The sequence below is a fragment of the Typopeltis vanoorti genome, chromosome 20, assembly GCF_054136105.1.
Source record: "Typopeltis vanoorti isolate ZY-2024b chromosome 20, IOZ_Tvanoo_1.0, whole genome shotgun sequence".
Taxonomy (NCBI): domain Eukaryota; kingdom Metazoa; phylum Arthropoda; class Arachnida; order Uropygi; family Thelyphonidae; genus Typopeltis; species Typopeltis vanoorti.
Genome location: NC_143568.1, coordinates 50,816,169 through 50,837,662, shown reverse-complemented (window position 1 = coordinate 50,837,662; position 21,494 = coordinate 50,816,169). Strand labels below are relative to the sequence as shown.

At 34.3% G+C, this 21,494-nt stretch overlaps 1 protein-coding gene across 1 annotated transcript in view; it reads right to left on the bottom strand.

Annotated features, from left to right (window-relative positions):
• Positions 1-1,416, bottom strand: part of Fim (plastin-2 fimbrin) — a 324,337-nt gene extending 322,921 nt beyond the window's left edge. The window contains exon 1 of the mRNA XM_090409824.1: positions 1,280-1,416. Within this exon, the coding sequence (XP_090265950.1) occupies positions 1,280-1,354 (75 nt within the window). The 5' untranslated portion in view covers positions 1,355-1,416. The remainder of the gene's footprint in view (positions 1-1,279) is intronic.
• Between the last annotated feature and the right edge of the window lie 20,078 nt (positions 1,417-21,494).

Genomic DNA, 21,494 nt, shown 5'->3' with positions numbered 1-21,494 from the left:
AGCACTTATTAGCACAAATTTTTTTTTAAAAAATCAATTTCGAAATATAATTGGTATGGCAGCAAATATTTTCAATTATAATTGAAAATATTTATAATTTTAATTGAATTATTGATATAACTGAATTATTATATATACTATAATTAATTGTACTACTACATAGAATATTTGTACATAATGTGCAGATGTGTTGGTACATATAATACGTTGATATCTTCTAAGTAGAAAAAAACACCCCAACAAAAAATCTTTACTAAATTTGTCTTCATCAACCATGTCTTTTTACCTAGTGGGGACGCCAGCACATATTTGCGAAGAAAAGTTTTCTAGCTACGGCACTGAAAACAAGCCAAGCCCATAACAAATCCGCTAATTCCAGACAGCTTGTGGTTTGTGGTTATGATTAAGGGAATCCTTCTCTTCTCTAATTTCGCCATACTACAGTATGTCAGTAACACTTAATAAGCGAAGTTTCTTTCTCATTTCTGTGTAAAACTGTCGGTGGTCCTGTGGAGGTTTTAAAGCCCGACTTTATTTTAATAATGAAGTCTACATCAGGTCCCAAGTGATGAGTCACTGGGTTCTACAGAGGATCCAAGTAATTTTATAATTAATATGCATTCAAGTACTTCATTTTCCATACTAATTTGAAGGGAGGTGGATTATTATTCTCAAAGAAATGACGATACCTTCTGATGAAAGGAATATTTTTGTTCTTAAATAATATCGTCACTCATTAAAACGAATCAATCGCCTTGTAATTTCATTCCCATAACTTTAAAATAAAACTGAATCATTAAAGGTTAAATGGAATTAAAATAATTTTACTCTTGATTTCGTTATCCAACATTTACCGCGAAAAAATAACTTATAAAAAAAGTCAGAACTTTAATATGATAATGAAGTATGGATATCAAGCAATTCCGAAATACACAATAATGGGCATTTATTTTTATCGGATTTAAAGTGTAAATCTTTCAAGAGGAAAAGTTCCTAGAGTTGCAATTAAAAAAAAACACATTATTCTGTGAAAAAATACATTGCTAATGGAGTCGCTGTACTTTTCAGAACAATAAAATTTGGGTGAAATAACTTATGCTAAAAATGTTGCTCTCACTCAGGCACACCGGTTGTTTCCACTGCAATACTTGCCGTAGCAACCACCTTGCATGGGGCAAGCGCACAAAGTTTATTAACAGCAGCAAATTAAATGAAAGCGAGTAAAATACCAGAAACTTGCTCACAACAGCAGCAAAGAATGTATATAATTGAAACTCACTGTGTGAAAATTGGCAGCTAATTCTTCTCGTTGTTCCTCCGATATCATAAGACTTCGTCGGATCACACCCGCCATCTTGTACGTCACTGGAAGGCTGTTCGACTAGTGACGGAATCACGTGATACGAAAATTCTCACCGGTATTCACTCCACGTGTTACTGCTACGGTATTATTCAATCACACTACTCTTCCTCAACTAGCGAAAAACGTATATATAAGTTAATCTACTGAAACGGAAATTCCGGTCGTTCTTTAGTCAATCGGGTCTTAGCAGTGTTTATAACACTCTAAATGAATGCTGCTCAATTTTTGTTTCCATAATTTATATATAAAAGCTGTTTTTTTCTCTTCTGTAGTCTAACTGAATGTCTCGTAATCGAATGAAATAAAATACAATAACTAATAAAGAAACATCACGTACATCTCTTCTAATAAAAGCAAAACCAGGATTAAGCAAATCCCCCTGTATTGAAATACAATACGATAACTAATAAGCAAAAAAAAAAAAAAAAAAACGAATATATTCCGGCGCTTAAAGAAGAGAGAGGACATTTTTACCATATTTCGAATTAAACTATCATAATTAACGGAATAATAATAATTATTATTATTAAAAGGGTTTTTCTCTGCTAAGCATCCTCCTTAGGTACAGAGTATTCATCGATATTTAAACCTTGAAATAAAGAAAGATAGTTTTCATAAACCAGCTTTTTATGAGATCATTACAGAATTTCACAAAACGGGATATTGACTGGAACTGGAACCATACTCCCAATGCCATCATAACAATATTGCCTTATACTTATGATGACATGCTGAATTTATTCAGTATATTACCACTTTCAGATGCCCTTTTATTATCCTAACAACCAGTGGAACAAGCCAGATTTTTTTCCAAAAAAAAAAAAAAAAAATCCACTGGTCTCCTAAGCGCTCGCTTTCATTTGCACTTTGAGAAGTTTTGTCACATGATCGTTGTACTATTGAGCAAGCAAATTAGTTTGCTGCTTAATTGGAAAATATTTTATTCCTCTCCCTTCATAGTAAAAATACCAGCTGAACCTATTTAAGGCTCTTTTCAAAACCAGCATACTGTCATTGTTTGGAACACCTGGCCAGAAAGTGATACAGATGTCTGTCATCCGTTACGTTTTGTAAACGGAATAGCGGTTTTGAAAAACCATTTTTACAGCACGTCCACCTGCATTCTCAAATTGGAAATTTTGAGTCCCATTGAAGTACGAAGAAACTTGGGGAGCGAAAGTTATTATTACTACTCAAGCAGCCTGGGGCTGTTCGGAAAACTATAAACAAAACTGTTGCGCATTTGTAATTACAAAACGAGCAACAAGAACGCGCAATATAGAGAATTTTTAAGATTATTTCGAATCTCCATAGAATATTAGTCATTGTAGGAGATCAGCTATAACATATGCAGTGTCTTAATACTGATCCAGTCACTCACCATTCCTTCTTGACCAATAGTTGTTCCAAACTTTATGAAACAGCTGTTTACCCCTACTCTATTTAGAAATATTTTCACTACTCCATCTTTCTTTTTCTGAAATGTATTTTCCCAAATAATTATCGTATTAAGTGTTTTTTTATATAAAATGCTTTAATAAATCGCTTTAGACTAAGTTAAGATATGCAAAGAAGATTAATGCATCAAATAATTAGTTCACTCATAAATTAAGTGCTAAATTTGTGGCACTTAATTTCACTTGAAATTCCTCTTGTATATTCTCTGGTTGTCCAAGGCGCTGAACATGTAACGTACGTTATAATGCAGCAAACAGAAGACTGGGCTTCAAATTAAGTACACGTTGTGTTTTAGATTTTATTCCCTCTTCCCCCCCCCCTACCTTGATGCACATTATTTCCCTTAGGGCGGATACATCCTAGAGCTTGATATCTTGCGCTGCTACTTTTGAGAAATCACTAATACCTTTCACAGATTAGAACGGAAAGCAGTATTTTTTTTTTTTTAAAGAAGTATTTCTCCCTTCCAATTTTAATGACAAATGAGAATAGTATATATGCAGATAGAAAACTAATACACGTCCTTCTCAGGAAATCAGATTAAAAAAAAATGCTAAGTAACAGAAATTCTGTCTGTATATTTCTGAATATTAATACAAATTCAAAAGATTAAATTTATTTAAAAAAACCACTTAACCGGCTATGACGTGTATATACGTCAATGTTACCATAGATGTCAAGTGCATATTAAAATTGTAATACCATTGATATTGCATTGAGATATATGATGGATACGAAGTGTAGAGGAGTGATGTATTTTATCCGTATTGATGGCGATGTGGTTAAAAGTATTGATAAAACAAGAAGTGTTAAAAACCTACGATTTCGCTATCATCAGGATGGCGGACAGATTATGATTTTTGCAAATGATAACAAATATGGTAACTGATTATGCATTATATTATGTATGTACTGTAGTTTCAACAATTTAAAATGCCATTAGTCGGCCAAGTTCAAAATTGCGAAACCACCTTCGTTCGTTCAGCACTCAAATAGATACTTAATAAGGGTCCCGCCATAGAAAGCTTAGGATAGGAGATTGAGTCAGAAGCCTCTAGTTGGTTGTGTTCTTATTCTTATACTATATGTGGACGCATTACCATCTTAACAGTATTGTAGTCCCCTGGACAATGCAATGCCCTACCCACCCACCTACGGGCATAAAAATGTAAACGGTCAATAAAATTAAGCCTATAGATTTATTGGTGCTTTCTCCTGTGCAACTCTTTTCCTCTTCTGTGCTCCACTCATAAAAGTACGCTTCATTTCTACTCAAAGGGTTATCCACCTGGGGGGAAAAATTTTTTTAATTTTATTTATAGTATAGTATGAAAAAGTATTTAGTTATTAACGTATTGTGCGCCATCTCCAGTTCTCTTTCTTAGCTCAGTGTTCCAGCCAGAGGTTGAGTAATTTATACTCTGCCAAGAGATTTCTCATGAACAATTATGGCAGAAACTGCTTAGTGTGCCTATGCCATAAGACGACCCAGTGTGGACGTATCTTCCTAAGTCAGTTGAATAAATTTATATGGAATATAAGAAAAATTAATTAATCAACGAATTAGCGTATGATGATATAACGACCATATTGACAACTGCTGTGCCATCTTATTAAACCAACTGCTACCGTTTGATGTTTTTTTTTTTTTTTTTTTTTTTGTAAACTGCACGCCTTCTCTGTGTTTGTCTGTTTTGTGGAATTTAAAAAAAAAGAAAACGAGTTTATGAGAGGAGAAAGCCCTCTGTCTCCATATAAAAGCGCCAACCCATCTTTGTTAAAAAAAAATAAAAAAAAAAGGTGTGTGTGGGGGGGGGGATAACCAATAAGTATACAAGACAAGACAGCGTTCAAACCAATAAGAAACGGTATAAATGGTCAAGGCTGGAGATTACAGCTTCATGCGAAAATATAGACGAATCTAAAAATAATAACAAAAGCAGAATCACGTTAAAACTTGCCATATTAGAAAGAAATGACTTATTATTATTAGTCAATGATATGAAAATAGAGCTAATTTAAAAGGGATAGTCACTTAAGCAGAATAAGAGAGAAAAAATTAGCATAACTAACTGGCATTTGACGCAAGAATGATATGAAAATAGCACCTCCATTGCGCAATTGAAAGAACGATAGTACATAGCGCCCATTGATTGGAAAAGACCTAAGTTTGAGACAACAGATAACAGGGCTTCCTCCCCTCCCCCCCAAAAAATTAATGAAGAGAGGAATCTATATATGGGCTTTTTTAATTGAAGGTGACTTAGTCGATCTCATACGGAGGTAGTAAGGTTTTTTCCTGCAGGAAACTCAGGTTTTTCACCTCGCATACAGAAAAGTGGTCTTAAGAATACACGCTATTTACAGACAAAAAATACTGTTGGTGGTATCGTTGATGTAGTAGTGTCGATGTGTTGTAATTGGAGAATTAAGTAGTAGGAGAGACGGCGAGATGTATATAGCGGAGTTAGAATAGAGTCCTTGGAGGCGTCACGTTGTAATAATAATAATGCATTCAGACAGATTTTTGCCAGCCGTTTGCATTGCTTCGTTATATGTTCGTATTTTATTATTATATTTTATTTATTTAATTATTAAAAATTATATTGTGTTGATATTCTTACCGTAAAAATTATATTTCATATTTAAAATGTTAAAATAAATTATATCTGAACCATAATCCCCCACCCGCTTTTTTAATACATATTCTCATGAATATAGAAGCAGCAAAACATTGCTTGTCTAGGGACCATATACTGTAACATATATATACTGTATATATATATATATATATATATAGTTAAGAATAATATATAAAAAATTTATATAATTTATTAAGGTGGGAAATTATATATATATAATTCCCCCCCCCCTTACCAATTCGAAAGAATATTCATGAAGTGGAAATCAACAATAGAATAACTCTTTCAGCCCCAGCTCTTGGAAATCGATAGGCAGATGTCCTACTCTTAGTCATTGCCCATAGCTGAGTTCATCCCCCACACTCCTCCCTGTATCGAAGATTTGTAGATTTACAGGTGATGAGAATACAGTAAACAGACAAATGCTGCCATCTGGTGTTCTTAATAGTAATTCGTATTATTGAACTTAGATCAAAACAGTGGGTTCAAAGGTCGATTTTTTTCTGAGTTGCATAGTTCAGTTCATGATAAAGCAAGAGTATAGTACTGACAACTTCCCACAAAAGGAATCTAGTGTTGCCATGAAAGCATTAGATTCATTTGCCTTATATGACTTGTATGTTTCATGACAGTATTACGTCACATCTGTTAATAAGTAACGAAAAAGTCTTTTGTTATATATATATATATATATATATATATATATATATATATATATATATATATATATATATATATATATATATATATATATATGTGAAAAATAATTATCACTTTCTTAAAAAAAGTTCTCTCTCTCTCAATGTGTGTGTGTGTGTGTGTGTGCGTTTAAGAATAATATATAAAATTTATATATATGACCTCCAAAGGCTAGTTACACAATAAAATATTTTTCATGAACTCGAGTCTTTGCAGTACTGCCTGTTATATTAAGCATGGACAGAAGTGAGGAAACGGATACGCACTTAAGAAGTAAGAAAATTATCATAGCTCTTTCTAAAATCGTATTATTTGTACTTACATTCATATAGAAGGCCGTTCAATATCAAAACTTAACTGAATCTAGTGTTGTTTTAGGAGTAGCTGCAGATAATTTCATGTGGCCTAATTTTACTATTAAAATTGTTCAGTCGAAACTATTAAAGAAACTTCAATAGTGATTCAAAATGCGAATTTTATTTCATTTTCATCAAGCAAAAAAGGTGGAAGTACAGTAACGTGTTATTTCTATTTATTTCCCCCCCCCCCATAAATTCACTAACGCGTTTTGTTCTCCAAAAGGCGTTATAACAAAGAAAATAAAAATTATTATAATTTCACATTATTTTGCAATAAAGATAGAGTTATACTACTCTCTTGCACATGGATAAACATTATAGTTATTCACTAAATGAAGAGGGGGAAAAAACTCTCAGTGGTAGACTCTTGTACTTGTTTATATACAGTATGGCAGTGTTTCTCAAAGCGTGGTACGCGTACCCCTGGGGGTACGCGAAAGGTCTTCAGGGGGTTCGTGGTAATTTTCGGCTATGCATCGTTAACGCATGGAATAATTATATTTCTCAACAAATAGTGTAATTAGAGACAACTGGGAATAAAATGGCACTAACTAATGAATAACATCTCCCCTCCAACAGAAACTGCTGTATAGACTCAAGCAAAACCATATGTTGCAGGTGCAACATATGGTTTTGCTAGACACCCCCCCGTAGTGAACGTGTTAAAACTAAGAAATATATAATAAATTTAGTTAAGAAATATATAGTGAATGTGTTTCAGATATTATAGAATTCAGTTGAAGAGAATTAGCATTTCAACTCAACTATTGAAATGCTAATTTATCTTTCGTTCGCGCGATCTTTTGTTAATACCGCACCAATGATATGCACTTTCATAGCTGCTTACGTATCTCAAGTCTTGTAAATTACTGGTAATTTTTGCTTGAAATAATGGGAAAGAAGATGAAGCTGAATTCAGAAATGAATGTGTAAGCGGACAAACACAGATTAAGATGGCCTGGGATGGGTGGGAAGAGTTTAGGTGTGAGGAAAGTTGTAGAATTGGTGGTAATATAGAGGAAGTGACTGGGGAAGGTATTGAAGAGTCACATCATAGGAGTGACGTTCGCAGGACTTGTAGAAGCAGTAATCATTTCTTATGTTTATTCACTAATGCTAGAAGTATTCGAAATAAGGGGAACGAAATTGTTGCTTTGCTCGTGTCTGTTCCCCCCAAAATTGTTGGTATAAGTGAGACGTGGTTAGATGACGATGACATCCTAACAGGAATAGAGATGAACGGATATGATATTTTTCGTGAAGATAGACAGGGAAGAAAGGGAGGAGTAGTACTGTTAATGGTAGCAGATGAGTTGTGCCCATCTAAGGTGGAATTGCAAGGTGCAAATAGTGGTTTACATACACCATACATCATACCATACCGCCTCAAACTATTTGAGGCGGTATGGTGTGAGGTAGAAGTAAACAGGATGAAATATTTAGTTGGGTGTTGCTATAGACCTGGTAATATGGAGGGTAATGGGAAGGAAATGTATAGGCAAATTGGCCTAGTTAGTAAGAAACGAGTTATCATTATGGGCGACTTTAATTATGGTAATAATATAGACTGGAAGCAAGAGACTGCATCTAGGGGTAAAGAAAATGAATTTTTGGAGTTTTTGAAAGATAATTACCTTAGGCAGCAGGTAACGGAGGGTACACGATGATCAAGAGTATTGGATTTGATCATCGAGGTGTCAAATCTTCCACCAGTAGGTGAGAGTGACCACGAAGTGATCATGTGCAGGGTGACCAGTCATTCGAGGACGTCTGTTAGAAAGGGTTATATGTGGAATTATAAGACTGGTAATTACGAAAAGCTCCGGAAACAGCTTGCGATAATAAATTGGAAAGAGGAACTGGATGGAAAGGATATCAATGCTGCTTGGGTCATACTCAAGAACTATTTGGTGGAGGCAATATCAGAGTGTATTCCAAGGGTCAAGAGGTAAATAGAGTGGGTGTAAAATGGATGAATCAAGAGATAAGGTATGCAATCTGGAAGAAGAAGGTATTATGGAAGAAACACAAAATGAGTATTTATAACAACCAGTTGCATGAGAAGTACAAAGAGGAAGGTGACTATCTTGATAAGGGTAGCAAAAATGTAGTATGAGCAGCAGTTAGCTAAAGCGGCCAAAAAAAAAAAAAAATCCTAATGAGCTTTTTCGATATGTCGTCAGTAGAAGAAAGAATGATTATGGTAGGATGGGATTGATTGGTGAAAACGGAGGAATGATAACCGCTGCAGAGGATATAGTTGAGATATTTAGTGAGCAATTTCTAAAGTTATTTCATTCTTGTGAATGTGGCATCATGCAGAACTTGAAAGCAGTGGCAAAGGAGGAGGAGGAACTGTTAGTAAGTGAACAGGAGGTATATGAGGAATTGAATAGACTTGATGTAAATAAGGCTGTGGGACTTGATGCTATTTCACCACGTGTCGTGAGGGAATGTGCCAGAGAGTTAACAACAGCTTTTGTATATCTTTTCAACATGAGTCTTTCACTGGGTCAAGTTCCAAAAGAGTGGAAAGAGGGTAAAATTGTTCCAATTCATGAGGGAGGTGATAAGAGTAAGGCTTGAATTGTAGACCAGTCTGTGTGTCTGGAGTTGTGGTCAAGGTATTAGAGAAGTTAATTAGGAATAAGATTCAGAATTGGCTTGACGATAGAAAAATACTCTTTGGCGGCCAGCATGGATTTACTAAAGGAAGATCATGCTTTAGCAACCTGCTTACTTTTTTAATAAAGTGACAAATGCGTTGGATAAGGGTGTTGCATATACAATGGTATATTGAGATTTTGCAAAGGCGTTTGATAAATTGCCACATGACAGGCTGGTAATTAAATTGGAATGGATGGGGCTGAACAGTAGATTGGTTCGCTTAATTGGAGATTGGCTGTCTGATAGGCATCAGCGAGTTGTCTATGGAGGAGCGATATCCCAGAAGAGGAAAGTTACTAGTGGTGTACCTCAAGGGTCTGTTTTTGGTCCATTGCTGTTTAATTTGTATGTAAATGATATCTGGAGAGGTCTGAATGGTGATGTGCAGTTGTTTGCAGATGATGCAAAGTTGGGGAGAGCTATCAGGAGTTGTGTGGATGCTGTAGCTTTGCAAGAGGACTTGAATACACTGGCTGAATGGGTAGATAAGTGGGGATGTCAATTCCATATTTCAAAGTGTAAGGTTTTGATATTTGGTAAGCAGAGATGGGATGTAAAGTACACAATCGGTGCAAATATCTTGGAAGAGGGGTAGAGGAAATGAGAGATATGAGAGTGATTGTAGACAAGGGCCTAAAATTTCGGGGACATGTTACTAAAATAGTGAAGACAACACAGCGGATAATGGGAATAATACGGAGGACATTGACTTGTAGAAGTAAGGATGTTATAGTTCCTTTCTATAAAGTTTTGATCAGGCCACATATGGATTACTGTGCACAGATCTGGTCACCTGGTTTTCAAAAAGATGAAATTGCGTTAGAAAAAGTTCAGAGGCGATTGACTAAGGTGGTTTCTGGTCTCTGGAATGTAGAGTATGAAGACAGATTGACAAAATGCAATTTGCAGAAATTGGTGGATAGAAGGAGGAGGGGCTATGATTGAGACATATAAGCTGTTAAGAGGTTATTACCAGATTAATGTCGGGGAGGTTTTGCACAGAATGGGTGAGGACAGGAGAACAAGAGGTCATCCCTGGAAGCTGTATAAGGAGGGTGTGAGCAAGGGATTGAGGAGCAGGTTTTTTGCATGGAGAGTGTTGAGTAATTGGAATGCTTTGGCCGAGAGTGTGGTGTGTGTGCAGAGACAGTGAATATATTTAAGGCACCGTATGATAAACCGTGTGTGTATAACAGTGGACCTCCCACGATGAGTCTTTGACCCCATGGAGGTTTTTATAATAATAATAATAATAATAATAATATTTGGGTAGATGACTTTGACGATGTACACAAGGAAACTTTTCTCGATGCCAAAAGTAGCGATAGCGAGTAGGAGCTTCATGGTAAGTCACACCATTTTCAGTTTTTTTCTGAAAACTTTAGTTTCCGAAAATCCCTGCATATATCTCGCACCACGATTTTTAAGATTTAATTTTGGGAAAAAAGAGCGAGTTATAATCGAGTAAATACGTTAATTTTTTTTCGCTTTCAAATTCTTAAGTATGGATCATTGATTAAAGATTGGATTTAACAAACGCACAAAAGAGAGCAATATAGCAAATACAAGTAGCGGTAAGCAACAAGAAAACGTTGATGCTGTATCTGGATCAAATGAAATTGATAAGTGTAGGTCGTCTGACATCTCTAGAGATCCAATTAGGAAGAAGATGAAAAATCTTCGTAAGTATGATATGAATTACTTGAAATGTGGATTTTCATGGACGGGAAATGAAGAGGAACCTATATTTAATAAAATATAGGTTCCTTTAAACCTATATTTAATAAAATATAGGTTTAAACCATAAAATATATGGTTTAAACCTATAAATAAAATAGACATTTACAATAAAATATACTTTATTTATTTATTATTTGATAAGGGGGTACTTGGTAATAATGAAAATTTAAGAAGGGGTACGCGGATATCTGAAGTTTGAGAAACACTGCAGTATGGGATGAAGCTAATCAGAGTTGAATTTTTGTTGTCGATATATGCGTTGGTTTCCCTAGAACTATCATTATGTCTACGGGAGTACGAAAGTACTACTAATGAGTAGTACTTTTATTAAAATATTCCGAGTCGATCAACATTACGGTATATCGCGTTTCAATAAACTAACACTAGTTTTTGGTTTATGTGCTTTCTAGACAATTTTACCTATATTTTGCCACTACAAATGGTCTGATTGAACCAAAAACTTCAAACAAACAAAAAAATAATAATAAAATAAAATAATAGGCGAAGTAGGTATCATTTCGAATCACTGTTTCCAAATGCTCCGATGAAAACCAAAATTAAAGCACATGGACATACTTGCCTCCGCAAATAGTTTCACTAAAAAAAAAAAAAAAAACGCTCAGAATCTTCGCAAGAATTTCAAATGCCGAATTTTGAATAAAATCGATCTAGCCAAGGACTCGGACTTACCGAAGGAATGATTTTACACACAAAACGAATTTTAGGTGTATATGTATTTTGCGAAATGCACCTAAAAATGCAACTTCCACAACGAGATGATAACATTCCGATAATAGCAATGCTAAAATACAGACAGATAAATATAATTTTTAAACGCCCAGGATTGATTTGACGTCTAATTCGGTATTGATGGAGGTATTATGCTAAGAAAATACTGGATATCACACCTCGGGTCTGTAAAGTTCTAAGTATTTCTGGATGTCTAGACATCTTTTTCCCCTCATGTTTACTAATTGCGTAATTGCGTCTCGTTAAAGTTTAAACCCATCTCTGCATGGGTGCAATTAACATTTTCTGCATTATGTCTGTGGAAATACTAGTGGTGGTGGAGGGCGGTAGATGGCGTTGGTGTAGTTGCGCTTAGTTGTAGCTAGTGGCGAGCTATGGAAATTTTAACAAAGAGCTCCCATTGTCGACCAAAGGAAAAAAAAAAAAAAAAAGCCGTATTTCACAGAAAAGCTTTTATTAATACAGCTTGTGTACAAATTCCAATCAAAAAGTATGAGAGGACAATCAACCCCTAAAGGCTATCATTTTTAAACAAATATTTCATGATCTAAACATGAAATATTTGCACACAATCAAGTGTGTTAATTTATCTTACATAAGAAAAAACATTTTTTAACTATCAAAATATAATAAGAAATCTTTTATAATCTTTTAAAACATTTGATTGGCTACTGGTTTTACCATACGATTGGCTGCCAGAAGGGAGAAGGGTAAAGATGACACCTACGCTTATTTTATTTTCAAACTTCAGCGCATTCGTTATAGAGGAGTTGAAACAATAATTCCAAATAATCTATACACTGCCGAGTAGACTAATTTTTGTTAGGTTACCGTATGAGTTTGTCGCTTAATATGCTTCCAAAAAATTTTTTTTTGAAAAAATAAAAAAGTGAACAAGAAGAACAAAGAGCTCGCGCGAGCCCCTTATAGCTCACCACCGGTTGTAGCTGGTGGATTGAGTAGTGGAGACAGAGTTGTAGAGTAGGTGTTCTCCCTTGATGAGTCTTTGGATTCCCTGGAGGTGTCACGTAATAATAATAATAATTATATATATATTTCTATAATTTTTTAAATAATAATAATAACTATGATTATTCACATACAATATTTACGATACGTATTTGCACACTAATCTGCATACAGGTATTTACACGTACTGCTAACGTATATTTTTTTTAATAATAATTTTTTTTTTTGTATACAAGCACATTTTGTATATATCCATATACATGTACATTACATATGATTTTTTTACATTTTATTATATCTCAGATAAATTGCATACATACAATAATAATAATAATAATTTTTTTTCACGTTTAAACATTTTATTATGTCTCAGATAAATTACATACATAGATACAGTAATAATTATAATACTTTATAATTGTGAATAACAGATACTTGCAAGTTAATAATATTTTTAAATAATAATAATAATTTTTTTTTCCTGTATAATGTATTATATTCTTTCTTTGGGAGGCATTTCTGATTTCTTCCTCGAAGCTTAGCAGAGCTTATCTGAGGAAGATAATAGATGATAGATGGCGGTGGTTTCATGGTTATGTTTCTATACTGGTCGCAAGCCAGGTGTTGATTTTACTGTTTGTTGGTACGTGCTTGGAAGACTTCAACTGCTATTACAGTTTAACTTGTTTTTTTCTTCTTTTTTTTTTTGCAAGTAGGGTTGGATTTAGACATGGTGTGTTTGTTTCTTTGTGTTCTTGTAGTGATGGTTTTTTGAGAGGGGGTTTGTCATAGGTTTTTTTTTGGGGAGAGAGGGAGGGAGGGAGAGAGAGAAACAGGAATTGCTCTAATTTTCATTCTCGCTATAATATTTATATAGCGCCTGTTTCAGCTCTCTGTATGTTCCTAGGTTTCTGTCGTCGAACGGCAGTTTGTTTATCATGTCAGGTAGTAAAAGTTTCGGGTGGTTTTGCCGTAGTGATTGTTGTACTTATATGTTGTGTAGTTTGTTGACTGTGGTCTTGTAATTTGATATGTTGTTCTGGTTACTCCATAGGTTGGGCTGTAGTAATGTTTTAAGATGACTGTGTAGTGGCATAGGTGTTTCACCTTAAATATTTTGTGTTTTGTCCGTGCTACCTGCATAAGTGTGGGTTGTTCCCAGAATATCAGTTTTACCATTTTATCTTGCAACCATTGTAACCTGTTAAGTCTGTAGTCTGCGCAGAATGCGTATCATGTGACTGCATATCTTAAAATGTTTTCACATAATGTTTTATGTGAAATTTTTTAATTTTTATGTGGGTTGGGGCAATGTCTTTTAATCTGTATAGTTTGCTTGCTATTATCTTAAGTTTGGTATGTAGGTAGTTTGTATGGCTATTCCAACTTATCAACATCGAAGTGAAGTCCCAGATAGCATGTTGTTTTCACCTGTCTGATGGTTGTGGTTTTAGGTTCTGCGCTTTGTGTATAGGAGGATGAATGTCGGATAGTGAGATATTTAGTTTCTATGGGCAGGATTTGGGGTTTTTTGAATATCATTAGCTTTGTTTTTCCAGGGTTTATATATATGCCGTTTTCGGTTAACCAGTTAGTGATTTGATTGATGTCGTGTTGCATATTTGTGTAAGCGATATTTGCGTTGTTGTGAATGGATACTATGGCCGTGTCGCCTTCGTACTGGAAGATTTTACTTTTTAGGGGAAGGTGGCTTATGTCGTGTGTGTATACGTTAAATAGAATGGGTGATAGGACAGCTCCTTGGCGGTATTCCACAGGTTACATGTACCTCTTTGCTGTACGCTGATCCTATAAGTGTGGTGTGCTTTCTGTTTTTCAGTAGACGACCTCCAATTCCGATATGCGTTAGTTTCGTTAACAAGGTTTTGTGTGTTAGTGTGTCAAATGCTTTTGTTAGGTCAATGAATACCACTAATGTTATTCTGTTTTTATCCAATGCAGTTTATTAGGTCTGTGAAATCTTCCATGAGTGTTGCTGTTCCTTTATTTTTTTGAAAGCCATATTGTGTTTTGGGTATGATTTGATATTTTTCAACGTATGTGGAGAGTTTGTGATGCACGATGCGCTCATGATTTGGTTGATTACAGACAACGTGGCGATGGGTCTGTAATTACTTATAAAGTTTCTTTTTCCATGTTTGTGTATGAGTGTGATTAATGCAGTCTTTAGTGTTTCGGGTATGTATGTGTCCCGTTTCGAAGATTTTATTTAACAGTTTTTGTATAACTGGAAGTAGGTTGTTAGAATGTTTCTTGATGTCTTTTGGTCTGATTCCGTCTAGCCCCGGTCCGTTGTTAGGGTTAATTTGTTGAATTGCCAGTGATAGTTCTTCTTTTGTTACTGTGGGGAACCACATCGACTGGGTTGCTCGTGGACCTAGTGGAGAATGTTCGTTTGTATGAGGAAAGGTTGTTTCTTGTAGTTTTTGGACAGAGTTCACGAAGTGTGATTAAAGTTGTTTGCCAACTGTTTGAGGGATTTGGGGTCGCAGCAAAGCTGTTTTATTGTTTCTGAGGCAGTGGTTCTGTGTATATTGTCCAGCATTTCATTAATCAGGTGCCAGGTTTCCTTTATGTCATTCTGAGCTGTTGTTAATTTGTTGCTGTAATAGTTTCTTTTTGCCGTTCTAATCTGTGTTGTTAGGAGATTCCATTTACTTTTGTATTCAGCTTTTAAACCGATATTGTTCGGCGACTTCTTAAGTTGTTTCCATAGGGCATCTTTTCTTTGTAATAATAATAATAATAGTATCTAGCTAAAATATTTTCTAAATGCGGTAGGCTGCATATTCCTAATTAAAAACAGCAATTATATCCTGTGACTTTCAGCCTTAAAAACAGTCAGTAAGATTAAAAGAACTCAGATTACAGCAGTAGAACAGTCCTCTGTAATGCTGAAAATAGTAAGGTTGCTATTTTGCATGAACCTTCTATAACTTAACAAAGATTCTGTAAGTAATTTTCGGTACTGAGACCACATATTAATATAAAGAGTTTATTAAAAATAAACAATTTTAATAAACTCTTTATATTAATTATTTAATATAAAGAGTTATTATTTAATAGTTGTTTAACAATTATTTAACAGTTGTGAAGTTATCGAAAACATCTAATACGTGTAATTAATTACCAATATGCTTTTGTTGTGTAAAACTTTTATATACCATTACCTTTGATGACGTAAGTCTTACGACTCACAAAACTTGTCGGGTTTATTAATTGTTTATTTTTAATAAATTCTTTATATTAATATGTGGTCTCAATAACGAGAACTACCTACAGAACTGCTTAACCACGGAAACCTACGTCTATATTAACAAAGGATTCTTCAACCTCTTTTCACCGACGTTTACTAAATCATCATTGCTAATATATTTATCATTATTGAAGCTCTTATTCGTTGAACTGTTGGAAAATATTTCGAGTATGCCTACCCAGCAATTGAATAAGCAGAGGTGGGTCAGTTGAATGGCCACCAAGACTTTCTGATATGAATGCACTAAATTTCTTTGGATGGGGATAGCTTGCACTGGTGCCTAATGAACAGACTCTCCGCCAAAGAATCGTAATAGTACGGAATACAAAGCTGTTACCATCTCAGTGTATTTGACATGCAGTTTCACACGTGATATATCTTTCTAAGAAAATATTTCCTTCTCAATCTTTATATAACCTGTTGTCAGCAAGTACTCAAGCCAAACATTTAGAAATACTCCGCATGCAAGCGTAGATTAATACCATTGAAAATCTCTGATAGTTTGCTACTTGATGGCAGTTAGTTCTAATTTGATGCATATTATAATTATAATATTGAAAATTATAATGCATATATGCATTATAAGAGATAATGTATTAAATAGAAAAGAATAGTTAACTATCAGAACTCAGTCGATTTATTTTAAGTTGCGACTATATTCCAACTTTTTGAAGTATCATATGTGAAACATAAGACAATCAAGTTATTCGGTTATTCAGGTTACAAAAAGCACTAGTTACAGATCGAAAGTCACGGCGCTGGCTCAGAGCTGAGTATTGAGCAAGTGATTGACTTCTTTTACAGGAATCATTACGGACAAAATTCGACCCTGCTGTAATTCTGATTCTAAAGAGTTAAGTATCATCGAGCCGTCAGTTTATTCGACAAAGTATTGAATAGGACACAGCCTGCTAAATCTGAATTTTTAAGCCGAATTAGATCACATTTTTTTCCCCAAAAAACTCGAAAAGTGCAGAAAAACACATCTTTCCTCCTTCTCTTTTCCTTGCTGCTCTTTAAGTACCTTGCATTGGTGCACATTGTTGCATTTTACATATCGCATTTGTCAATTGACAAATTTCGACCAAATTTAGAATGTAGTTGAATACGCGTTTCGTAGACAGCTTTACAGGTCACGTCATTCAATCAATTTCAACTAAATTTGGAATATGTCTTTTTCTAACATTACTTAAAAGTCCTCTGAAAAATTCCGCAAGATCGGACTAAAGCGATGAGGGTTGTAGAGAAAGAATGCATTGTTTTAAGATTGTTTATCATAGTCTTCTAAAAACTTCAGCCCAGTCGAATTAAGATATGTGGGGAGTGTTTCCTCCTCAAATCACCTGTTCAAATCACATCATATAACTGTTTATGACTAACTTTGGAATACATTATTTAATATGTTATGCTTGATTGCAATTTCAGCACAACAGAGTAAAAGAATACGAGGTTTAAAGACTACAGTCAACTCATTTCGGCAATTTCTTTCGCGACTGGTTTCTTTTTCTTCTCCCCTATTTATTTAGTTTTTTTCCGTTAAAAAAAAACTAAATAAAATAAGCATAAACGCTCTCTCATAAAATAAAACATACCATATGTAAAAAAAAAAAAAATACTGGTTGGGAAATTAAGGGCTGGCTGCAGTTTAAAAATGGCTACTTGGCTGACATTGTTTTAATTGTAGAGAACGTAAATATTTCTCTACAACTGGAGCAATACAACAACATACAAATGATACCGTTTAATAAAAAAAAATTATTTCAACCAAGTAGACGCTTTGAAATGGTAGTCAACTCGTTTCTTAGCACTTGGCTTTTTTTTTTTTTTCCCCTCCTTCTTCTTACGCATGAAATGCTGTTATGTATCGCGTGAATCACATAACTGATATGCAAGTTTGTTAAGATATCGAGTGCTGATTAACATTTTACCCCCCACCTCTTCATGATCCAGACACTACAATTTCGTCGGGCAGAAGAAGCAAAACTGATGAATTTTAAATTTATAAATGAAGAGGTTCTTCAGAAATTTTAATTTGAAATAAGAGTATTTTGCCACTAAAACGTTATGAAGATAATGCGTTTATATTAAGCATTATTTTATTGTTACCATATCTAATAATAGAACACTTCATTAATTGAACAGTGTCGTGAGTGTTCCTTATGAACCTCTTAAAAGCTTATAGGATTTAAAGAGGTCAACTGAGTTTGCAGCAGAAAACGCGATCGCTTGTTTTGTATATATCTACAAGTCATGTAGTTCAACGAAATGTGGACTACAGTTGTTTCTTAAGTTACTAAGGGACTGCTGAGAAATTTCGCCTAATATGGAGGGGGTGAGTGATTTTGGGGGATTCGTTCTTCTTAAACATCTGTGCAGGTCGTGTTGTTCAACCCATATCGACAATTAATTCTTCGACTGTTACACGTACTTTACTAAACAAATAATAATAAAAAAAGCGATATCCCATATGCAGGACAGGCGGAAGCGGGCATGCAGAGCATGCGGTGCATGCGGGCGCCGCTACGAAGGGGGTCCTGCCGCCGGGGCACCGTTCATAAGTTCATTTTTAAGAAACAAAATTTTTATCATGAAAACAAAACAAATCTTAGAATGATCAATATTAAAATAAATATTGGCCGGATACACCGAATAAAAATTTTAAAAAATTGTATATTGCTGCCTCTTTGATCAGTCGGCTGTTTACAATTTTGCAGCGAGATATTAGCCGGATACACCGAATAAAAATTTTAAACAATTGTATATTGCCGCCTCTTTGATCAGCCAACTGTTTACAATTTTGCAGCGAGAGCAGGCTAAATGCTTGCCTAAAGAATGTTGTGTCTACTGCAGTCTATCTGTGGTGAAATGGTGAACGGTTTTTATGTGCAGAAACGAATTTTTGTACAAAACATTTGTTGCTAGTTAACCAGTCATATAATCGCATCTCAGTAGGCTACTGACAGTAGCGCAGTGCGGACTATTATTTCGTCTCTGTGTTATCCGGTGCACAAAATCGTAAGCGTCATGATGCGAAAGAAGCAGATGTTAAGAAACAAACTGGGGCTCTTAATAAATTTGTTAAAATATTAAAATATTCTGGTGCAGATTATAACCAACTCGATACATCAGAAATCAGAGTTGAAGAACCGTGTACATCATCCAGTTTACATGAAATTACTATTGCAACTCTTGACCACGAAACTAACACATTGTTAGTCTCTGTAAATTTAGAAGATCCAGGTGAATGGGGAAATATTGATGAAAAATTACGAGTTGTTTTAATTGAAATGGGGCCTGTTCAAAAGAAAAATATAATATATCCCAGAGATACATATGGTCATAAATTTGGCGACACGTATTATAATTGAAAAATGGAAAACGGTGACCTCGTGCCAAGAACATGGCTCATTTATTCCGAAACTTTAAATTCTGTTTTTTGCTTTTGTTGCAAACCTTTCGCACCTACCGAATCAAGTAGTCTTATAGAAGGCTATAATAGGAGAAATGTAAGTACAACTTTGCATAGACATGAGACTAGTTTAACTCACATGAAAAATTTCTTAAAATGGAAGGAAGTTGATAAAAATTTAAAAAGAAAAACTACTATTGATTGAGAGACTCAGTGGAAAAGAAACATTGGACGAGTGTTTTAGAACGCTTGATTGAAATTATAAAATTCCTTGGTAGCCAAAATTTAACTTTTCGCGGATCATCTGATAAATTATATGAAAGGAATAACGGCAATTTTTTAAAATTAGTCGAACTGTTTGCGAAGTTTGATCCTGTTATGGAAAATCATGTTGAAAGGACCCAACAACGAAACAATAGAGTACACTATTTGAGTAAAGACAGTCAAAATGAAATATTGGAAACTTTAAGTAACGCAATCAGGGATACAATTTTATTATCAATTCGAAAATCTAAATATTCCATAATTTTAGACTGCATACCTGATGCAAGTAAAACATAACAAATGACCATTATTATTCGCTTTGTTTCCTGTGACAATGGAATTGTTAAGATCAGGGAAAACTTTTTAGGTTTTGCAGATATATCAGATTCCACAGGACGTGGTTTATGTGCAACAATAATGGAACAACTGGAAAAATGGAACAACTGAAAAAATGGAACAACTGAAAAAATGGAACATTCCCATTGAAGACATGCGAGGTCAAGGGTATGACAATGGGGCAAATATGAAAGGGAAAAATATGGCCTCCAAAATTTGCTTTTAAACAAAAATCCTCGAGCTTTTTACGTGCCATGTGCTGCTCATACTCTAAATTTAATCATTAACAATTCAGCCAAAGTGAATGCAGATACAATTAGTTTCTTTGCAATTATTCAAGAAATATACAATTTCTTTTCATTCTCTTACAAACGTTGGGCAATCCTTTTAAAGTTCATAAAAAAATTAACATTGAAACAGCCATCAGATACGCGATGGGAAAGTAAAATCAATGCAATCCGCCCTCTACGATATCAGTTACGAGAAATTTACGATGCACTTTTTTGAAATTTTAAATAATGAAGATTTTAATAAAGAAACTCAGCATGAAGCACAAACATTATGCTAAAATAAAGGACTACAAATTTATTTGCTCTCTTATTACTGGGCATGATTTACTTAACAGAATAAACCCTGTGAGTAAAATGCTTCAAGACAAAAATATGAACATTACACTTGCTTTAGAATCTATCGAAAACTTAAAAATATTCTTACAAGAGTATCGATCAGATACAAATTTTAAAGAAGTTCGAAAACGGCAAAAGAACTGAGTGAAGAGGTAGACGGAGAACAAGAATTTAAAACTGGTACGGAAGTCCAACGACGAAAGAAGACACGCCAATGTCTTCTTTCGTCGTTTACTCCTGTTAAAAATTTACAAAATTATTAACAGGAGGGATTTAGTTTGTGACCTTTTGACTACAAGCATCATGACGAAACGCCACAATCGCCAGAAGATAAATTTACAGTGAATGTGTTTTATACACTTCTAGACGTTGCAATGTGTTCGTTAATAGAACGTTTTGAACAACTAAAAACATATTATGATAATTTCAATTTCTTGTATAGATTACTACAAATTAATAACGAAGATTTACGAAAAAATTATGACGATTTAGAGATTCTCTTGAAGGACGGCGACAATAAAGACGTAAATGCAATAGAACTATATGACGAGTTATGTACTTTCCGGGATATTTTTCGGAAGTATAATTTAAATATTCAAAACCCTTTCGATATTCTTAATTTTATTGTGTCCAATAATTTATCTTTCCCTAACTTTTCAATTGCTTTAAGAATACTATTAACCTTACCTGTTAGTGTAGCGAGCGGTGTACGTTCCTTTTCCAAGTTGAAATAGATTAAGTAGGTTTTAATTTAAAACCTACTTAAGAACAAGTATGTCACAAAACAGGCTTGTTAGTTTGGCGTTAATAGCTATTGAAAATGATATATGTGCGGAATTAGACGTTAAGATCATTATTTCTAATTATGAATATGCAATCAAAAACCCTAAAATTTTAATTTAAAAAAATGTCAAGTATATTTATATAATTTAATT